This window comes from Hylobates moloch, unplaced genomic scaffold, assembly GCF_009828535.3.
Source record: "Hylobates moloch isolate HMO894 unplaced genomic scaffold, HMol_V3 SCAFFOLD_5, whole genome shotgun sequence".
Classification (NCBI taxonomy): domain Eukaryota; kingdom Metazoa; phylum Chordata; class Mammalia; order Primates; family Hylobatidae; genus Hylobates; species Hylobates moloch.
Window position 1 is genome coordinate 107,528,874 of NW_026652280.1, and position 22,072 is coordinate 107,550,945.

Here is a 22,072-nt window from a genome sequence, read left to right on the forward strand (position 1 = left end):
TCGAACTCCTGACCTCAGGTGATCTGCCCGCCTCAGCCTCCTAAAGTGCAGAGATTACAGGTGTGAGCCACTGCACCCAGCCTACAGGACTTCTCTTTTTAAAAGCCAGAAGATATTCACAGGGAGGCAGAGGAGGACCTGGCATTTGCTTGGAAATTGGTGGTTTTTTCTTCCCTGCCTCAGGGCTGGATCTTGGCAGAAATCTTCACTTTGTTAAGTCCCAGATGGACATGAAAATACCAGACAGGGCACATTGGGCTACACATGCCACCTGACAATTATTTCGTATCCAAAAGTAGATCACCAGCTTGTGATCCTTCCAGGCCCCCTGCCTCTTTCCCTTCTCCTCCTTAAAAGCTTTCCCTGAGAGTAAACAATGCCAAGAGGAATGTACTACGTATGCACTCCCCTCTGTGGAGGTAAAATAGGAGAAGGATGTCAAAACCATCAACCAGAACAATGTCTTAAAAAAATTTATGGGGAGAAAATTTATACTTAGCTGCTGCTACTCACTGAGCATTTCTGCCTAGTCCACAGACAAATGTGGCTGCATCTGCTGTCAGGAGCAAGGTCAACCCTCAGGCCAAACTCAGCCCATCCGACATGTTTTATTTAGCCCACACAAGTTTGACCCATTTCTAACTGCTCTTGGGAAATGAGTGGGTCTACCAACAGGGGGCCTGCCTTCACACACAGCGGGATAACTTGCCCCCTTTACACAGGGCAGGGATGTGTTTTCCAGTTCGCCACAGTCCCTGCCACTCCCTGTCCTTGTCGTCCCTCATTCACTTAATTATGATACTTGCCTGGCATCTTGCAGGCTTCTGATGCTGTTACCCCAGTACAGACCAAGTGCAGAAAGAATTTCATTTCTGCTTTATTAAGACACAGTCTTGAGAAACCCATTGGCTTCGACACACAATTAATTAGTTTGTGGCAACACGCTACTATATTGGCTTGTATGTCACTTTCACCTCTCTGGGCGTTGGTTTTCTCTAATATTTATAAAAGAAGGACATGAATTTCTAAGGTTCCTTGCAGTAATTATGCAATTCTATTCTAATAGATGCTTAAACATAAAACCCATTTTAATACTGTCCAAGGATCCAGGGTACCTTCCAGACATGATCTCACTCAATCTTCTCTGCTCTGCAGATTGCACATTATAGGTCAAGAGCAAGCTACAACACAGCAATACATATCAGCCCTAGCAGACACCTCACCCCTCCCGCGTCACCCACACCCACTCTGAGCACACTGCCTGCCCGATATGAATCAATAACTGGAAGGCTAGAGAGGTCATTTTAGATGGGTACTGAGTTAATAAGCATACTCGCTGTGTCTCAGAAGATTTTTAAGAAATCACTTTAGCTCTATTAACAGCTCAAGTTCCCTCTCTTATTGCCAGAGAAAGGGGCTCACTCAGCTGCTCCACAAGTTAGAAAGGAATCTGATGCTCCCCAAGGGAAGGGGCTCAGAGTGAAGAAACACAGAGTATAAGTCTAAGGGGTTGCAATTTGTGAAAACATTTGATAAACCAAAGTGCAAGGAGAATTGGGGTATGGTAGAGACAGACTCCAAGCATGGACACACACACACACACACACACACAAGTAGTAATATATGTTGGTACATTCTTTCATATTACCCAAGTTCAGAAAAAAATTTTATATCCTTGTCCTAGTTTCTCAAATTCAAGTGTCTCTAGTTTTTTAAAATATCAATCCATGAATGACTCATGCTCGGCTAATATGTGGTTCACCAGGCCACTTTTAGCTCTCCTGCATTTCCATATATAATCTTTCTCCCACGATGCTTTCACTTAAAATTTTGCTTTTTCTGTATAAATGAACTATACTTTTCCTCAATGTCTTACCTTGTCTTTCTCCCTACGTCATCAATCTGCTAATGACAATACCAATTCCACTAAAACCACATATATTAATATTCTCACCAGGACATTATTTTGCTTTTGGAAGTACCAAGCATTTTCTAAGTACAACCTACTGACAAGCTGTTCACCTGCTGGATTTCTGCATGGTATATCACTCATGTTTTCTTGAGTTGCTGATAAGTAGCTATTAAGATATTAGACTCAAATAATACCTCAACATTCAATATCCCATATTACTTGGTTTTTCTATGGTTTTCCAGGGTGATTAAGTTGAGAATGATCAGGAAGTAATTGTTTCTCTGAAGGCCATCTACCACCCCCTGATATTCTGACATTCTCAAACTGTCCTGTGATGATTTCTTCCAGTAATTTTCTAAGAATGGTAGTTTCATTTATGGCCAGGGTTATCCAAAACACTCAATTTTGCTTTACTTGAAACTGGCCACTGATATAGCTCCTTTCAAGGTTCAAGCATCTCATTGGTTCCACTAGTCTAGTTTCTCATAACATTGTGGGGAGGGGTAGACACTTGGGTTTCTTCTTGCTTAGGAGCCTGCAGAGAGAGATATTTTCTATAAGGCAGGTATAGACCTTCCTCCGTAAACTGTTATCTCTGGTATTATTTTCTTGTATTTTACCCTGTCTAATTTGTGGACTGTGAGGAGCAACAGATCATATGAATGAATCATCTCATTCAAAAGCAATGACAAGATGGTAATCATCATTACAAAGCAGGTTCTATGAGTCTTTGAACAGTATGAGGTATTTGTATTCTAGGACCAAAATCACCACTAAAACTATTTCTAAGGTACTGATGACTGTCTAGGCTCCATTACTTTCTTCTCTCCAGTCTCACCTACTAAAATAATTAGCCTAAGGTTATTTATTCCCATATGAGTGTCTAAACTCCCAAAGGAATGGTGATTTTCAGGCCCTCTCTTCAGGCCAATCACATATATTTAGTTTGTTCTGAGAACTACATAGTCTGGCCCTCCTACTTCATCACTAACCACCACCCTTGCTTAACATTTCTAAGCCTGGAGACCAGGGCCATCTCCCAGAGGCATTTTCTAGCTTTCAAGCTTCTTTTTATGTTTTTTTTTTTATTATTATGAACAAAAATTCAGAAGGAGAAAAAACAATCTGCTATAGCAATACCTAGAGTGAAAACCTGGGCCTTCATTGCTATTTTTAGGGGTTTTATAATTCTATTTTGTAAACATTTATTGAGAAGTTGCTTATATGCCAGGTACTGGAAATACAAAGGTGAAAAAGTATATATAGCCTGTGGTTAAAATACTCAGAATCTATTGAGGGAAGCAGGCACATGATTCAGAGAGATAATTATTAGAAAAATTAGATTTAACAGAGATTTCAGAACATAAATAAGATAGCAATTAATTTTGTCCTGGTGGGGAGTGGGCTGGGACAGGGTGGTTGGGGGGGCGGTCTAGGAAATTTACAGAAAACCGAGAACACTGAATCTAGGTCTTAAAGGATGGGTGTAAATACACAAGGAAACATAACAAAGACCCAATGATAGGAAAATGAACGGTATGTTCAGGGGGCTTTCATTTTGTGTTCCCCTTCCCTACCACCCCAGCTCCATCTTCCCCCCAGCCTGAAGAGCCCTAAACTGCCTCCTAGGACATCTTCCAATTTCCTGTTTACCTTTCCCCCTCCTCAAGCCTTCCTCCCCCGGCGCTCACCCTCAAGTGGGAATATGAAGGGAAGCCAAGGATGACACTGTTTCTTCATTTGCGTCTCCCTCCTCAAACACTATAGCTTAGAAGCCCTCAAAATGATTTAAAATAATGTCAGCAAGAAAGGGACTAAGATTTGCACTACTGTGAAAATATCCACAGAAGCAAACTAGAAAGGAACCCAGAGAAATGAAAAGGCCAGAGGTTTAGAGTGGCAGAAAATATACCCCCTTTTTTCTTTTTACTATTTTTGCCAAAAGGCTAATTCTTATTTTTAAAAAGTTTGAATAATGTATTTTTATTTAATTTACATTGCTTTTCCTAATTAATGACTTTGATAGAAGATGAACTATGGAAAGGATTTGGCTCGGTGTGGCCTCTCAAACAGTGAGGGGCATGTGGCATGACAGTAAGACTGCTTAAGTTTGTTCTTCCTTGGGGTCCTCACAGGAATAGGCATTGAACCAAATGCAGATTCTGTTCCAATTCCCATATTCTTGGAGCTCATTTAACATGAGTTGCTGGTTTCTGTTTCAAATGAAATAAATTTTTCAAATGTTCCAATATCCATTTTTCCTATTTTTAATTTACAGCTATATTCAACTGTGGCAAACACGAAAGGGTCAGAATGAGAAGAACTGCGGCCTATTTTTTAATACATGAAGCTCTGGCCCTGACAATTTATAAATGGTAAGATTTTAGAAATAGTGTCAACTTAAAAACAAAAACATCTACAGTTAACAATTTCTGGACTGCTGGTGCATAACTTTACAATTCCACAGGTTTTCTTGCACTGGAATTTTCCTCAATATTAATCTTGTATTAAATGAACATATTATTATCATGGACAACCATCACCACTCACCAGCAATGCTACCTCTGCAATTTACTGAATACCTGATACTTTCTAGACATCAGTTCATTCAGTCATCATGGAATCCTGTGAAGTACGTCATAGAATCCCTGTTTACAGATGAGGAAACAAGGGGCCTGGAAGGATAAAGTAATTTGCCCAAGATCGCACAGCTAGTTGGTGTCAGAACCTGAACTTGAAAACTGTATCTATTTGACTCCAAACTTTTACTCTTCCCAATATGCCCTATTTCTCACCACACATTTACCGGGAACCTCCTTCATACCTGCCTTGACTCCAGGGAACTCACCCCTCAGAAGCTGAGGCGAAAGGAAGGGTAGCCTGTTTGCTGTGCTAATGAGATGGGATTTTTGTCTCAAACCCTGACACAAATTTGTTTCTTAGATTATCAGCTTATCCCTGATGGGCACAGCTTACATTTGAGTATTTGAGTACTGGTGGAACAGATGCCATGTAACAAAATAATTAAAATCCCAAAAGGTAATTGGCTAGTGTGACTTTTTATATAGGTCCTATCGTGAAAAGTGAGTCATCCATCATTTTATACTTCCGTATCTCTAACCCACTTTTTTCAGAATATTTACATCTTTCTCCAACCCCTCCTGTGATAACACTTGGCGTTGTCCCTACCCAAGGGAATAAACTGAAACGCAGGAAAGGTGGTGGAAACAAAAAATCAAAGCTGAAAAGGCATTAGTGAACAAGCTCTGAGACTTCTCAGATGTTTTTTTTCCTCTTGCCAAGGAGAGACACTGGATATATTTTCTATGTTCCAAATGTTGCCAAATACCCTCCCCACAATGTGGCACCAGAATTGCAAAAACACATATTCAAATGCAAATAGGGTAAAAGCCCCAGATGCAGAACATTAAGACTATTATATAATACAGTGAAATTATCATTTTTTCTCATCTCAAGATCTATCATTATAACCTCTGCAAGTGAGGATGCTTAATTGGCAAAGCTCCCAGAGGAGAGAGAGCATCACGGTGAGCCTCCTTCTGCATGCTGACTAAGTGTGGGCTGACTTGGCACCAATACAGAAACATCCACTTTATTCCAGTACAGGCTGCAATTACACCCTTCACTCAAAGTCTATTCACTGACAGTGACCATCACTCTGAGAGACTGTTTTCTGGAGTGCTAAGTCCCCAATAGCTACAGTGAGCTACAAAATCATTGTGCATCCACAACAATTTCTTTAAGTTTTAGGATCTTTGTTTTGCTTTGTTTTTGGTCCTGCACTAAGTCTTCATCCTAAAGAAAATAAGGAAACTAACATTACTTTCTTGATGCTATCCATCAAGGTTCAGAGAAACCCCTCAATAAGTAAGTAATTATTTTTCTTCACTTTGCCTTCTGAGGTCATCACATATCCAAATATCTAATACATTTTCCTCTACCTCCCCTGCGTCAGCCAAGACACAGATATCACTCTTTCAAAAGAAGACACGAAAATAACCTGCTTTGGATTCAGTCACGTTACCCCAGGGATGGTGTATGGTCTCTCCACCCACCTCTGAAACTTACCTTTTGCATTTTGCTTTTGGTCCTAGCAATGCACCCTGCAATCCTCAGTTTTCATTAACAACTAATATCCACAAGCACTGGAGTATATTGCAGTTGGCTCAATCTTTCTAGAGCCCTAGACTGAATGTTAAGAAACAGGTGATTTTTTTCCCTTCCCACCTACTTTTATATTCACATAATCTTTCAGTTTCTTTTCTTTACAATGTCTATTTTTGATGATTTTAAAAGAAGTACATGCCTCTTGTAGAAATTTTGGAAAAGAGAAAAGTGTACAGAGAAAAATAAAAATAATTTTTAAAATTCTGTCACCTGAAGGCAACATTGATAAAGATTTTTATGTATTTACTTTAGTTGTTCTTCGGTTTATTTGCCTGTGTGAATTCTGCAAATAGAAATAATATTGAACATAACAGTTTTGCATCTTGCTTTTATTTACACTACGGAAATCAAAGGTTGTGAGGAATATATTTTTAGAGGAAGAGAAAGAGTCAGGGAAGGAGGAGCAGGAGAAAGAAGCAGCTGGGAGGAGGAGGAGAATTTCTCAGCAGCATTATAGACCTGCTGAGGATTAGCAAGAATGAATCTAGAGTCTTCTCAGTGCGGTTTTATAACATACTAACACAACACTCATAGAATCCTCTAGGATTTTAAAATAAAATTGACTAAGGGTTACCAAGCCGGGAGATTGTTAACGCAGTTAGGGATTCTAAAGCAGCGTTGAGAACATGATTCAAAGAGCTGACCCTGACGTCTAGGTTCAGTATGGAGGTGAATAAAGAGCAGATGGCTTGGAAGATACAGAGAGTTGAGGAACTGGAATACATGACGAGGTAAACAACATTCAGAAAGAATGAGGAAGTGGGGGACTTGACCTGTGGTCAAGAAGTATAATTTCAGCATTACAGATCCTAAGGGTGGAAAATCTGGAAGAAAGATGAGCTACAGAAGATGGCTGTGCTTATAGCATACTGAAGTGAATTCGAGTTAAGGCTATGTCAGGTCAAGGTATACCAGTGATGTATGTTCATGCCTAGTGACCCCTCTAGAATGTCAGTCTCTGGAAGGGAGGTCTTTTAGATCATTGACTATCATCTGTCCAGCATTAAAGAAGTCTAGATCATAGGAATTTGTTGCGTATTTCTTTTTTTTTCTTTTCCCGTAAGTGAGGAAACAAGACACATATTTCTTAAACAATGATAAATGCAATCTGAATGTATAATGGCATCAAGTTTGATAACCTGTTGTATCCATTCTACAATAAGGAGATACCCACCAAACAGATACTCCCATCGGCCTTTTGGGGAATGTTCTCTGGAAAGCTCTTAATAAATGACCTTCTAAGTGCTAGAAACAATGTTAGATGCCGAAGACTTATAGACAAAAACATTTCATTCTGCCGATAAACTTGGAGTATGGAAAATATCAAGTTAACCAACTAGCTACGTGCTACAACAGAGTAGGCAGAGCGTGTTCTGGCTGCAGAAAACACCCAGATCTAGGTTCCAAAAATAATTCCAAAAGGAGGTACTTCTGAATCTAACCTCTGAAGGGTACACAGAGTTATCCCAGCAAAGGCAAGTCTAGATGTGTAGGTGGGAACAACTGGTATATTAAGGCCCACTCATAATAATTTTAGCTCAGGGTGAATTAAGTCGCAATGACTCTCCAACCAGCTCCCCGGGTCTGCTGACAATAATGCTGCTCCTGTGTGCCAATAACCTGAAAATCTCCAAGTAATACAAGAAAGTTATACACAGAAAACCTCCAAGTAATACACAGAAAAACCTAAAACCAACTCAATTCCAAACTTTACATGTTGTCATTTGGTAGACACAAATGTGAACTTCTTCCTGCAATAAAAACCTATGCTGACTTAGTTTAAAAGCAGCATATAAAGGATGTTGCCCATAATCCCCTAACCAAACACGGCATCTATTTTCTCTTTTCTCCGTCCTTGTAATAGACATCCTAATAGGTATACATAGTTTTGATGTAATTTACATCTACCTTTTACTTTCTTATGTTAAAATTTTCTGTTTATTATCATTTCAGGAAACTTTTCAGGATAGTAATAGAGATTAACAGCAACAGTGAAGCATTTTACCCTAGAGAAGGGTAAAAGTTGGAAATGTTGCTATTGATTCACCTAGGTTATGCTACTTTATGTCAGTGTGCCTCAGTTTCCGCCTTTGCAATACAGGGATTCAGGTCTTGAAAAAGATATTTAAATTGAATGAAATATCCTTCTTATGAGACTACAACTTTAAGTAATTTACAATGTACTTTCAAGAACTGGAAATGTTGACATAGTTATTCTACTTCTGAACATCTATCATTCAAAAAATTATGCTGTGGAAGAAGATGCTTTATGCACCTAGATATTTATCAAGTATTATTTATAATAGTTAAAAATTGGAAGTCTACATCCTTTGGGCTAGGGGTAATGATTTAAAAGATACTGTAAATCCACAGCATGTTATTCTACATTATGAATGATAATATACCACATTATGAAGCGGAAAATAAATTCATTCTTAAATTGTGTGAAATGCTAGAAATTATTCAATTCTCTCTGTGAGTTAATGCTTTCTTTTTTTTTTTTTTTTTTTCCGACAGAGTCTTGCTCTGTTACCCAGGCTGGAGTGCAGTGGCGTGATCTCGGCTCACTGCAACCTCCACTTCCTGGGTTCAAGCAATTCTCATCCCTCAGCCTCTCGATTAGCTGGGATTACAGGCACCCCCCACCATGCTCACTAATTTTTGTATTTTTAGTAGAGATGGAGTTTCAACATGTTGGCCAGGCTGGTCTCGAACTCCTGACCTCAAGTGATCCTCCTGCCTCGGCCTCCCAAAGTGCTGGGATTACAGGCGAGAGCCACTGTGCCCGGCCAGTCAATGCTTTCTATATGTCAGAAGTTATTGCTTCTTTACATCCTTTCCACCATGACCATGGTAAGAAGACACTAGCTGCAAGTTACCTCTTCCCTCACTGGCCTTGGAAAAAACAAGAAAGAAAGGCGTTTCTGTGGAATGTAACAAGAAGAAAAGGACTGAAGATAATGAGACAGACTAAGGAAAGATGAATCACAGGCTGTGAAAGTGCTATGAAAATAAAATATTATTATTATACAATTTATTATAAATAGTCTATGACTAATTTAGCACTTTAGCCACAAGGGTTCAGAAAAAGAAATTCAGATCGTGCTTGTCTTGCTGGCCACAGAACTCAGAAAATGCTCTGAGACAGAGGAAAACAAGTCCTCAGTGCATTTGAGTGTTTTAAAATAGAATCACATAGAGCCACCTTGGGTCAATATGACATCTCTTGTATTCTGGACTTTCTTCTAACTTTAAATGCTATTTGAATTTTTGCCAGAGACAACTTGTGGAATGTTCTGAGCCCAGTTTGGAATTTTATTTATAAAATGGGGGTAGATTTCTATAGAAGTAGTGTCCTGGGGCATCCACTGAATGGATGGATACTCCACCTAGCCTTGAAAATATGATCCCTTGGCCGGGTGCGGTGGCTCAAGCCTGTAATCCCAGCACTTTGGGAGGCCGAGGCGGGCGGATCACGAGGTCAGGAGATCGAGACCATCCTGGCTAATACGGTGAAACCCCGTCTCTACTAAAAATACAAAAAAAAAATTAGCCGGGCGTGTTGGCGGGCGCCTGTAGTCCCAGCTACTCGGGAGGCTGAGGCAGGAGAATGGCGTGAACCCGGGAGGCGGAGCTTGCAGTGAGCCGAGATTGCGCCACTGCACTCCAGCCTGGGGGACAGAGAAAGACTCCGTCTCAAAAAAAAAAAAAAAAAGAAAAGAAAATATGATCCCTCAGCCACAGTCAGGCGAGCCTCACAGGATGGGGAGGGCACCATGAGGAGTCACTTATCCTTTCTGAGACAAAAACAACCGCTTCCCAGTCTTTAGGTATTTTAAACATAGTCTTAGCATGTAGCTGAAAGAAATGGGGGTTGGGGGAGTCAGGTCCAGACTGATCTAGCATGTGGAAAATAAGCAAGTGGGAGTGAAAGCATTGATTCTGGAAAATTCCCCAAGCCAAAATCCAAGTATAGGCCCATTTAAAAGTAGACCAGAGTTGCCAAGGCAGAATTTCCTTCTTAAAATTCGGATAATTAATTGCTAGCAGTGCTGAATATTAAACAGGAAATTCACCTTCCAAAAATGTTTCAATAATAGAATTATGAAAACAAGCATTTTCCTAATATGAAGTGTTACATGCAAAGCACCAGCACCATAATAAGTAAAGGTATTGGAATTAACTAGGCCTTCATACAACACATACTAGTTGTGTGAACACCAGCAAATCACTTAACCACTTTAACCTCAGTGGCCATATATCTCTGGTTGTAATTATGTCTTTGTAAACAGGACTCTCTACTAACTCACCATGAATTCAAAGAAAAATAAATGTCCCTGATTCCTTGAGGCTAAACATTTATATAGAGAAAAACAAATTCAAATAAGCTATCAATGGAGATCTGTTAAGTACAATACAGCTGTGGTAAATGGACACCTTGTCTTGCCTGAAGGCTGTACTCCAGAAAAGAAACAAAGTCAAAATTCTTAAATTTTGAAACCAGATCATTAATTTTCTTGAATGTTACTTCCATTTTCCAAATTTTCACAGATACAGCAGGCAAATGCAATTAATGCTTACATTTTATTAAATCAAATTGCAGGGGAATAGAAAACAAAACAAAACAGACTAATTTGCTTTCCTTTCTAACCTTCAGTCTTCTAGGTTGCCCTTAAACATTTCTAGTTCACTCTTTTCTTGAGTTATGTGTTCAGGGAAGTTGTATAAGGTTCATGTATGATTCACCTGATGTTTACTCAGCTTTCTCATATGCCAGAGACCAGAACACTTCCACTGAAATGGAGAAGAGAATTAGTAATGACTTTTTCAGCATTGAACGATGTTGCAGCCTAAAATAATGGCCTTATAAGAATGTCCACATTCCTAATCCCCAGATCCTATGTATATGCCACTTTCCATAGCAAAAGAGGGCTTTGCAGATGTGATTAAAGATTTTGAGATGAGGAGATTATCCTGGATTATCTGGTTGGGTCCAGTGTAATCATAAGAGTCCTAGTAAGAGGGACACTGGAGGGTCAGAATGAGCAAAGGAGGTGTGATGATAGAAGCAGAGGCCAGTGATGGCATTGCTGGAAGGGGCTATGAACCCAGAATGTGGGCAGTCTCTAGAAGCCGTGAAGGGCAAGGAAAAAAATTCTCCTTAAAAGCCTCTAGAAGGAGCACAGTCCTGCTGATACCTTGGTTTTAACCTAGAAGACCAAATTTCAGACTTCTGACCTCCAGAACTTTAAGCAATACATTTGCATTGTTTTAAGCCACTAAGTTTGTGGTGATTTGGCCAGGCGCAGTGGCTCACGCCTGTAATCCCAGCACTTTGGGAGGCCAAGGCGGGTGGATCACTTGAGGTCAGGAGTTTCAGACCAGCCAGGCCAACATGGTGAAACCCCATCTCTACTAAAAATACAAAAATTAGCTGGGTGTGGTGCCATGTGCCTGTAATCCCATCTACTTGGGAGGCTGAGGCAGGAGAATCCCTTGAACCTGGGAGGCGGAGGTTGCAGTGAGCCAAGATTGCATCACTGCACACTAGCCTGGGCGACAGAGTGAGACTCCATCTCAAAAAAAAAAAAAAAAAAAGCGTTTGTGGTGATTTGTTACACCAGCAATAGGAAATGAATACAAACAGTAATCCTGAAGTACTGATAATCTTTAAAGCAGAAGGTGTAGGGAGTTGCTAGTCCAGACAGGTGGATGCTAAAAATTTAGAGCAGTAGAAGCTGTTTGCCTGGTTGACACTGGACCTGCCAGATGAGAAACCCTCCCCTCATCATCAAGTTCTTCATCAGCTCCATGAGCTTATTCTTTTGACAACCCTCGCCCTGTTCACGGAAATAAATCTGAAAGCTGGTGACCAAATCAGCTTTTTGTAACGCCAGTGTATTCATAGAAAATTTGCTATTCCAGGGCCAATCATGCTTTGTCCAAATGATTTAACCAGTGAGTTTGGCAACAGTCAGGTAACAGCCCCAGCGGGTAGGGGGAACCTTTCCATTGAGCTGTAGAGGGGCAGATGATGTGTAGCTGGGAGTAGAGCACATCTAACTTTGAGAACTAAAATATCAAGCACCTTGTCCTTTGTGGGTAAATTGAGCAAGTAGCTACCTTCAGAAACAAGTCATAAACTGAGTCACCTATAAAACTCTGCTAAAATAAAGTGAAAACATAGATTTTGGAATTAAACAGTTCAAGGCTATATTTCTTTCTTAGCTGTGTGTGTCACTCTGGGAAAATTATTTAATCTTTCTAAAGTTCAATTTCCTTTTCTTAAAAATGAGTATAACATTTACCTCATAGGGTTGTAAGGATTAGGTGAATTAAGTATTCAAAGAGATTAGCACACAATGAAAGCTTAATAAATGTTATCAATTATGGTTAATTTTTATTCTTTCAATCCCCTATCCACCTTGTACCTAGAGCAGCCAATGCATAGCTCTGCCTTAGTGTCTATTAAAATTACAGATGAGGAGAATGTAAAGCCTGCAAAGGCAGAGACCCAGTCTCATTCATTGCATTCATTGTTTTATTCTTAGCATCTAGCACAGTGTCTGGCCTGTTTGGGGCTCTCAAAATTTATTTATTTATTTTTGAGACAGAGTCTCACTGTGTCACCCAGGCTGGAGTGCAGTAGTATAATCTCAGCTCACTGCAACGTCCGCCTCCTGGGTTCAAGGGATTCTCCTGCCTCAGGCTCCTAAGTAGCTGGGACTACAGGTGCAGGCCACCACACCCGGCTAATTTTTGTATTTTTGGTAGAGATGGGGTTTCAGCACGTTGGCCAGACTGGTCTCGAACTTCTGACCTCAAGTGATCCACCTGCCTCGGCCTCCCAAAGTGTTGAGACTCAGGTGTGAGCCATTGCACTCGGCCCTCAAATTTTTAATAAATGTTTATGAACTAATCTTTTTTTTTTTTTTGAGACGGAGTCTCGCTTCGTCACCCAGGCTGGAGTGCAGTGGCGCGATCTCGGCTCACTGCAAGCTCCGCCTCCCGGGTTCACGCCATTCTCCTGCCTCAGCCTCTCCGAGTAGCTGGGACTACAGGCGCCCGCCACCGCGCCCGGCTAATTTTTTGTATTTTTAGTAGAGACGGGGTTTCACCGTGGTCTCGATCTCCTGACCTCGTGATCCGCCCGCCTCGGCCTCCCAAAGTGCTGGGATTACAAGCGTGAGCCACCGCGCCCGGCCTTATGAACTAATCTGATCTGTGAGTTAGGAAGGATCTGAGATGTCAGCCATGATCTGTGATTATAGGATTTTCCCAACTGTGACCCATTAGGTGGAGAATAAATTCAGTGAATCAGAGCCAACATTTTATTTTTAAAGAAAAAGAATAGAATAGCAAATATCAGAGTGCAAAACACATAGTAAAGTACTGCTACAAGAAACTTTGTTACATATGTAAGTGTACTTGGTTGCAATGTAAATATATTACTTATTGTGAGTAGTGGTTAAAAAAAAATGCGAACATTCCGAATCTTCCACCTTGCCAGCATTTGCTATTTTCTATCTTTTTAATTTCAGCCATTCTGATATGTATATAGCAGCACGGTGTTGTTGTTCTAATTTGCATTTCCCTGATAACTAGTGATGTGGAGCACCTTTTCACTATGTTCCCCCCTTTGGATACTCCTTTTTTTTTTTTTTTAAGACAGAGTCTCGCTCTGTCGCCCAGGCTGGAGTGCAGTGGCGCGATCTCTTGACTCACTGCAAGCTCCACCTTCCGGGTTCAGGCCATTCTCCTGCCTCAGCCTCCCAAGTAGCTGGGACTACAGGCGCCTGCAACCACGCCCGGCTAATTTTTTGTATTTTTGGTAGAGACGGGGTTTCACTGTGTTAGCCGGGAGGATCTCGAGCTCCTCATCTCGTGATCCGCCCACCTCGGCCTCCCAAAGTTCTGGGATTACAGGCGTGAGCCACCGCTCCCGGCCTGGATACCCTCTTTAGAAATCTCTTTTGTAATCTCTTAAAAAAAAAAACAATCTGGCAGTATTTACTAAATCTGAACATGCATTTCCTATTACCCAGAAATCATACTTCTACTTATTTACTCAACAGAAATGTGTACATATGTTCATCAAAAGACCTGTACAGAAATGTTCATAGCAACACTGTTTATAATAGCTCCAAACTGGAAATTGCCCAAGTGCCTATTAAGAATAGAATGGACAAATAAATTTGATATATTTATACACAATAGAAGCCTATTTAAAAGCAAGAATAAATGGACTACAATACCATATAACAGTATAGAACTCCAAAAGCAAAAGATTGAGTGAAAGGAGCCACATACGAAAGAGTACGTAGTGTATAATTTCATTTACATAAAGTTCAAAACTAGGCAAAATTATTCTATGGTGTTAAAAATTAGGATAATGATTATCCTTGGAGTCATCAGGAGGGTTTCAGGGATGCTGGTAATGTTCCCTTTCTCTATCTGAATGCCCATCCCATGAGTATACTCAGTTTGTCAAATTAATTGGACTGTAAATATATAATTTGTGATTTTTCCGAATCATTTCTGAATTTGTCTGAAATTGTTACATGTAAATATAAAATTTTTAAAAATAAATAATATTTTTTCTTCAAGTGTGAAAAACACTGAGAGAGAGCAAAAAGCCCTGATAGATACACTCACTGGCATCACCATCAGGTGGTCATCTAGCCTTTGCCTGAGTAACTCCAGAATCAACAATCTCTTTACTGCCCAGGCAGCTAACTTGTTAGAAAGCTTTTTTTTATTTTTATTTTTATTTTTTTTGAGACGGAGTCTCGCTCTGTCGCCCAGTCTGGAGTGCAGTGGCGCAATCTTGGCTCACTGCAAGCTCCGCCTCCCGGGTTCAGGCCATTCTCCTGCCTCAGCCTCCCAAGTAGCTGGGACTACAGGCGCCCGCCACCATGCCCGGCTAATTTTTTGTGTTTGTAGTAGAGACGGGGTTTCACTGTGTTAGCCAGGATGGTCTCAATCTCCTGACCTCGTGATCCGCCCCTGTCGGCCTCCCAAAGTGCTGGGATTACAGGCATGAGCCACCGCGCTCGGCCCTTTTTTTTTTTTTTTTTTTGAGGCGGAGTTTCGCTTTTGTTGCCCAGGCTGGAGTGCAATGGCGTGATCTTGGCTCACCACAACCTTCTCCTCCCGGGTTCAAGCGATTCTCCTGCCTCAGCCTCCCGAGTAGCTGGGATTACAGGCATGTGCCACCACGCCCAGCTAATTTTGTATTTTAGTAGAGATGGGGTTTCTCCATGTTGGTCAGGCTGGTCTCGAACTCCCGACCTCAGGTGATCCGCCTGTCTCAGCCTCCCAAAGTGCTGGGATTACAGGCATGAGCCACTGCATCCGGCCAGAAAGTTTTTCTTTACACTGAACTATAACTTGGCTCCCCACAACTCTCTTGCATCAGTTGTTCTGTCCTCCTAAGAGATTCTAAAGTGATTCAATCCCTCTACCACCAATAGCTCTTCGGAAATTTGAAGGAAGCTACCACATCCTCCCCACTCCCAGTCGTCATTTCTCCAGACTCAGGAGTCCCAGGTCCTTTGGCCATCCCTCAAGGCATGGCTTTGAGTTCCCTCCTGTCTCTTGATTGTACTTATTTTATCTAATGATGCCCAGAACTAAGCACAGTCCTCTCAAAGAGGCCCAAGAAGAGCAGAAAGGAGCCAAAAGTAGAATCATCACTTTTGATCTAGACAGAATCTAGACAGCCTACTCTGTCAACAAACCCTAAGCTTCAATTTGCTCCTTCTTTAATATTCACATTATACTATTCACTCCTGTTGAGCTTAACAATCAACTAAAAGCACCCAAGTCTTTTGCATAAGCCCCAAATTTACCTTCTGTGTTTGCACCCTCTTCACTCTCTCAGGAGTCAGAGCGCTCATTTGGCCCCACCCCAATTCTCCAAAGCTAAATCCTGCAGATGGAAGCGTATCTGTTATAGAGACACCGCTGGAATAGTCTCCCTACCCTCCCACCCACTAAAAAAAACAGAAACGAAGTCTTTGTCTCAATACATGGTCTCTTATCCTTACCCTTTCCTTGAATGGGGCTTCATTTTAAAGTGTATCTTGGGGAAGGACTGGAAGAAAACGCAGTTTCACAGGCCATCTCCAAAATCTGACCTAAAAGCCAACTGTTGCCCGGCCTCAATAAAGCCTGAGCAGTGTGGTGCCCTGATCTCTTTCCTTCTCCATTCCTCCCCCAAGTGGGCTCCAACTGGAGGTTGTGGAGATGAGTACTGCTGGGCTCTGCTCACTCAGTCCCTTTGCCTTTGTGTGAGTAGTGAGAGATGAGGCTGAGAAGGAAAACGTGGCAGGGTGAGAATAAACCTGATATTGTTCAAAGCATCTGACATCAAACATATCTCTCAAGAAGACCTACTGGAATCCCTCTAGCCACACGAACAAGGAAACGACAGAGAAACATTTCTACAGAAAGTTCCAGGCAGCCTCCCTGGGTATTTTTAACATCAGGACTCGGTGGAGGGGAGATTCATTAAGCAAAGGAAACCCCGGGAAACAGAACATGTGAAAATGACCAAGAGAGGTGGGCTGGGAACCAGGCAGGGCGAGGCGACAGAAAAGGGAAGCTGTCACGGGGCCCTGGTGGTGAGGGGCGACCTCTCCCCAAGGGCGCTGGGGGAGGGGAGGGAGGAGGACCACCAAGTCCGGAGTGCGGCGAGAAGGAAACAGCCCACCTACCTCGTCCAGGTCTGCTCCATTTTCCAGGCTCTTTCCTTAGTCTCAGGGCGCTCCTCACCCGGGAGGGGAAGCAGCCTGGGAAAATGAGAAGCCTTGCCCACGAATCTCCAGCGCAAAAAGCAGCAGCTTTTTCCTCCCCAGCTCCTTCCTTCTGCGTCGGCGGCGAAGAGAGAGCTCTGCTCCCTGCTTTTTTAGAAAACGGATTTGACGTGGCCGAACCTGCGGCTAGCCGTGCGACCGGCACAAGGGAGGGACTGTTCTCAGTAGGAGGCTGAGCGGCGCGGCGCCCGGGGCTGTTTCGTGAGCTGGAGCCAGCGGCTGCCCGGGCGGCGGTGCGCGCACTCTCCAGGCTGAGACACGACTGGCTGGCACGAGTTGCTCGGCACCAGCTGAGCTGTCAACTGCGAGCGGAGGCGGGGCTCCCGACAACCAGTGTGCTCGGGGCAGAATCGGCCCAGGTTGCACGCCCCCTGAACCACCCTCGCGTCTCCCCGACCCCTCTCTCGCTGGCTCAGATGAATGATGACGGCAGAGGGCAGAGAGCTTAGAGGACGCCATACCAAGCGCCGTCCCTCGCCCATCCCAACGAAGGGCTTCGAATACAATCAACCAACTACAGGAAGAATTTGTAGAGGAGGTTTTCCTGTGTGTCTGCATCGCCCCACCCACAGGTAACCCCAGAGCCAGAGATGGAGTCTAGGAAGGTTTAGGAGCAATCCCGGCTGAATGCAGATGTATACCCTACGTGGTCATGGAACACGATGTTATATTCCTACAGATGTGACATGCCAGTTTCACCATTAATCTAGGGACAGGACCCTTCATCAGGAAGGGAAGCATCCCAACAAAACCTTACAGCCTTATTAGCTGCCCACATCTCAGACATCTCCCGTTTTAGGGTATTCTACCTCCTCGTTTTTCAGTTTCGCCAGCAACTGGGCTCTACCAATAGCTTCAAGGAGCGAGAAGCTTCCTGACTCCCAGAACACTAGAAAAGCCTCAAGACAGTAGCCATCAGGACCTAGACACTCCCTTGTGACTGTTTTAAGATCATGGAAAAGGGCTCTTTGGAGATGGCATTGCCTCAGGCCCTGTACCATGTACTTATGCATCAAGATTTAAACAAGGCAGACATAATATAATTAGAGTGCTTGCCGCCCTGAAGCTCCTTTTAAGCTTTCAAATAAGACCGTTTTATTAAATGGCATAATGACTGTTATTATTAGCATTATCACTGACCTTTTTTTATTCGCAAAAGGTTTTATAGTGCCCACATGTGGCAATGTTAATTTCATTGTACTTGTTTCAAAGATGACAAATTTGAGACCCCAAAAGGCCCAAAGTCTCTGCTAATGTTCTGATACAGGCTGTGTTCTCCATTGGATGGCCCCAAAGATATGTTCCCTGAATTTCTAAAGATACAACCCACAAGACTTCTCCAGGATGAATTTATTCTTTCAGGCCTCCTAGGCATTTAACTCAGGAAGAACCTGGCATGCCTGGGTATTGGTGAGACTGTGGGGAGTCTGTATTCTTGGGGCAACCTGTCATCTGTCTGTTATCTCTTGGATTGGTTCCCCTACATACTAGTACAAAGTAGGGGTGGGGAGGGGAGGATATCAAAACATTTGAAGGTTTAGCACAACTGTCTAAAAGGCCCCTAGTCTAGGCTCCTCCAACACTTGATTTATTGGTAGGACCACAATGCTCCAGAGCTCAAAATGTTACCAGGAAAAATTTCAAGGTCCAGTTTGATCTTAGACAAGGCTCACAGGCCACCTGTCTTGAAAAGAATATCCAGTTGCCTCTGATGGGGGGGAAGAAAAGGCAGGGAGAGTCAGATTTCCATCCTTCATACCAAAGTTGGGGCTATATTTAGCTTTGTCTCAAATCAAATTATGGGCTACCGAGTTGTGGAGAGGAACTCTGTCTACAGGCAGCTCACTGGATTCAAGAAATGATAGCACTAACTAGGTGAGTGTGGGGTCTCAGAAGTGACGCTAGAGAATATGCTCATGTATTTTTAAAATAACTTTGTCAAAAGTTGATAGCACATTCATTGTAAAAACATTTGAAAAATACAGAAAGTTATATAGATTACTCAGAATACCCAGGGATCTTCAATATTAAAAATGTGTTGCATTTTTTTCCCACTCTTTAAAAAACGCATCTTTTAATCCAAACACCAACTCTTTCTTACACACATAGGTATATTCTTGAGAAGAGAAATTTCCTTGTTGTTTAAAAATTATACTTATTATCAAAAGAACAATTTTTTTGGGTTAGATTTCAGAAGAAAAATATTCACCCATATAATCACTGCTACAGCACAAATGTTTAAATTTCTCCAAATTCCCTTTAGTCATTATCTATATATATTAAATATCTATTTACATAATTATGATTACAGCTTAGGTATGTGTTTATATGCTCCTTCTTTCACTTAGTAAATATTTGTCCATGTTGTTAGGGAAAGTTCATAGTTATTATTCTAATGATTGTACAATATTTTATAATATTAGTAGAACCATAGATTACTTAAAATATTCTATTATTACATAGTTATGCTATTTCTGATATTAGACTGTTATAAATAATGCCTTAATGAAGAGCTTTCTGCCTTTATCATTCTACTTTTTTGAATTATGTTATGGTTTGAATGTATGTATGCCTTCAAAATTCATACATTGGTACTTAATACCAAGTGTTATAGTACTACAAGGTGGGGCCTTTTAGGAAGTGATAAGGCATGAACACTCCACTCTCATGAATGGGATTAGTGCTCTTATAAAAGAGGTTGAAGGGATTATTCTGGTCCCTTTTGTCCTCTGTTCCTCCAGCCTTGTGAGGACACAGCGTCTGTGGCAACAAGGAGCCATCTTGGGAGCAGAGCACAAGCTCTTCCAGACACTGAATCTGCCCGCACCTTGATCTTGGCCCAGCCTTCAGAACTGTGAGAAATAAATTTCTATTATTTACAAATTATCCAGTCTAAGCTATTTTGTCATAGCAGCAGGAATGGACTAAAGACGACTTTCCTGGGATAAAAGGACTTTCTAATTTTATTATCTTAGCCTCAAAAGCACTAGAAATTCTCCTTTTAATTTTTTTCCTTATTTAATTTGTAAATAATTGGATAGTTATATTTTAGTTTTATATCTAGCTAGTATATAAGTAATGTAACACCATCTCATTTTGCTTTACATTTCTTAGAATACTAGCTAGTAAGGTCTTATTTCATATCCTTTCTTGGAAACCATATCTGTAGTAGATATTCTCATGAAATCCTTGTGTTGAGTCACTGTGTTGGTCATCTTTTTGCTGAAACAATGCTGCTTAACAAAGAACTCCCCAATCTCAGTATTATACAACATACATCCATTTCTCCCTCAAGGATCTATAGTTTAGTTATGGATTGGTTTAAGTCTGTCATTTTCATGGCAGAGTGCAGGAGTGCAAGAGAGTTGGCAGAGACTCATGATGACTGGTCTCTGCTCAGAACTGGCACACTCTTGCTTCTGCCATTTTCCATTCACCAAAGTAAGTAATATGGCCAAGTCCAAAGTCATTGGTGCAGAAAAGTACAGTCTGCTCACAGAGTGCAGGAGGAGAGAGTAAATATTTGTGGAACAATAATGCAATCCACCAGTCACTGTATGTGCTGCTTTCTCGCTTTTTGTTAAGCTTTTCTCCTTGTGGATACATGGTAACTTTATTCTTCCTCATCCCATTTTAACTTAGCTATGGCTTTTGAACAGTGAAATGTAACTTGTTTCGTTGGCTGAAACGTGAGAGGAAGTCTCACGTGACCACTTCTAGGAAGAACACAGACATTTTTAAGAGCTAGTACGTAATTGGCCCTTTTCAGTTTCCACTGTTTTATTGATCCTTGAAAATCAATACATGCTAAGATGAAGCTTTCATCAATGTAGGTCTCTGAGTTACTGTGATGGTCAGAGCCTTCCTGCTAACCCTAATTGAACATGTAGAATGAGCAAGAAATTCATTTTTATTGTATTAAGTTACTGAGATTTGGGGATTATTTATTACTGGAGCATAATCTGGCCTATCCTAACACATTGCTTTTTATTCCCATTATGCAACGAAGGATTGTTATGTGTGTGTCTGCTCTCAGTTTTCTGGCTTAGAACTCAAATAACCTGGGTAAATGATGTTGATAAATTAAACTATTCATTTTATTCTTTCCTGAGGGCACTGCTCTTAGTTTGGTCAACTGATTGTGCTTCAGGGAATACCTGAATTGATGATAAGGGACAAAAAATTGGAAGGTGTCACAGTCTTTACAGTTAGCTCCAAATATTCCAATGATACTTTTACCTTTCATTCAGTTTTTAAAATTCATTTTCCTTTTCTTCTCTCCAACTTGTTTCTGGGTAAAAAGGACTATTGATGTTGATGTAGTTTAATGCATAATCTATACATCAATAATAAAAATAGCTATGTCTAATATATTTTTGCTAGATCCTCCTCTAACAATTTTGTGTGTACTAACTCTTTTCATCCTCGCAGCAGTCTTTTGAGGTAGGCTCTAGTTAATGCCCGCTTTACAAATGACTAATGTGGAGCACAGGGAGGTAAATTATACTGCCTACATTCACAAAGCTGATCGATGGCAAAGCAGAGATTTGAAACCAATCAGTTGTGTTTCAGAATGGCCTGCCTAACCATTTTGAGTACTGCTTCCCTAATTTTGACAATTAACATTCGCTGGGACTTAGATAGGAGGACAATATGTCTGCAACATCTGTCACTTCAGTGGTCCCTGTGATCACTTGGTTAGTCAGAACATGATGTCTTCTTGATCCATCACAGCTCCATGTCTGTCTCTCTAACCTTGGGTTTAAAAAACAAATGTCCTTTCCAGACAAAGAGGCATCATTATGAGATCAAGGATACAGTGTCTGTAGTAGATTAAAGATGACCACAAATTACTTGCTACTTCTCCCATTGAGAGGTGGAATCTAATTCTCCTCCCTTTAATATGGGCTACCCTTAGAGACTTACTTGACTAATAGAATACAGCAGAAGAGATGTCTGACTGGCCAGGCTAGGTAAGTAAGAAGCCTTGTAGCTTCCATGTGAGACTCTTGGGATATGTCTTCTAAGGCCTGGATAAGCTGCTGGATAAGTCAAACTACCATGCTAGATAAACCATGTGCAGAGGCCATGAGACCACATGACAAGGGGAGGGGCCTAGCTGAGCACAACAACCAGCAGTTCCCATCAGGGTGCC

At 41.4% G+C, this 22,072-nt stretch overlaps 2 protein-coding genes across 19 annotated transcripts in view; one reads left to right on the forward strand and one right to left on the reverse strand.

The window, feature by feature from the left end:
* Positions 1–22,072, forward strand: part of LOC116468019 (putative neuroblastoma breakpoint family member 7) — a 901,770-nt gene that overhangs the window by 483,886 nt on the left and 395,812 nt on the right. The gene's annotated exons all lie outside the window — the stretch shown is intronic.
* LOC116467993 (myomegalin) overlaps positions 1–22,072 on the reverse strand; it is a 230,303-nt gene that overhangs the window by 177,394 nt on the left and 30,837 nt on the right. For 3 of the 18 annotated variants that reach the window (XM_058439372.1, XM_058439371.1, XM_058439367.1), the window contains exon 1: positions 16,819–17,181. The exons of 13 other annotated variants lie outside the window; for them this stretch is intronic. In XM_058439372.1, coding sequence (XP_058295355.1) covers positions 16,819–16,838 — 20 coding nt within the window. In that variant the 5' untranslated portion in view covers positions 16,839–17,181. Of the gene's footprint in view, positions 1–16,818; positions 17,183–22,072 lie in introns of those variants that run through there. 2 more of the 18 variants (XM_032151584.2, XM_058439376.1) reach the window with 2 other exon arrangements.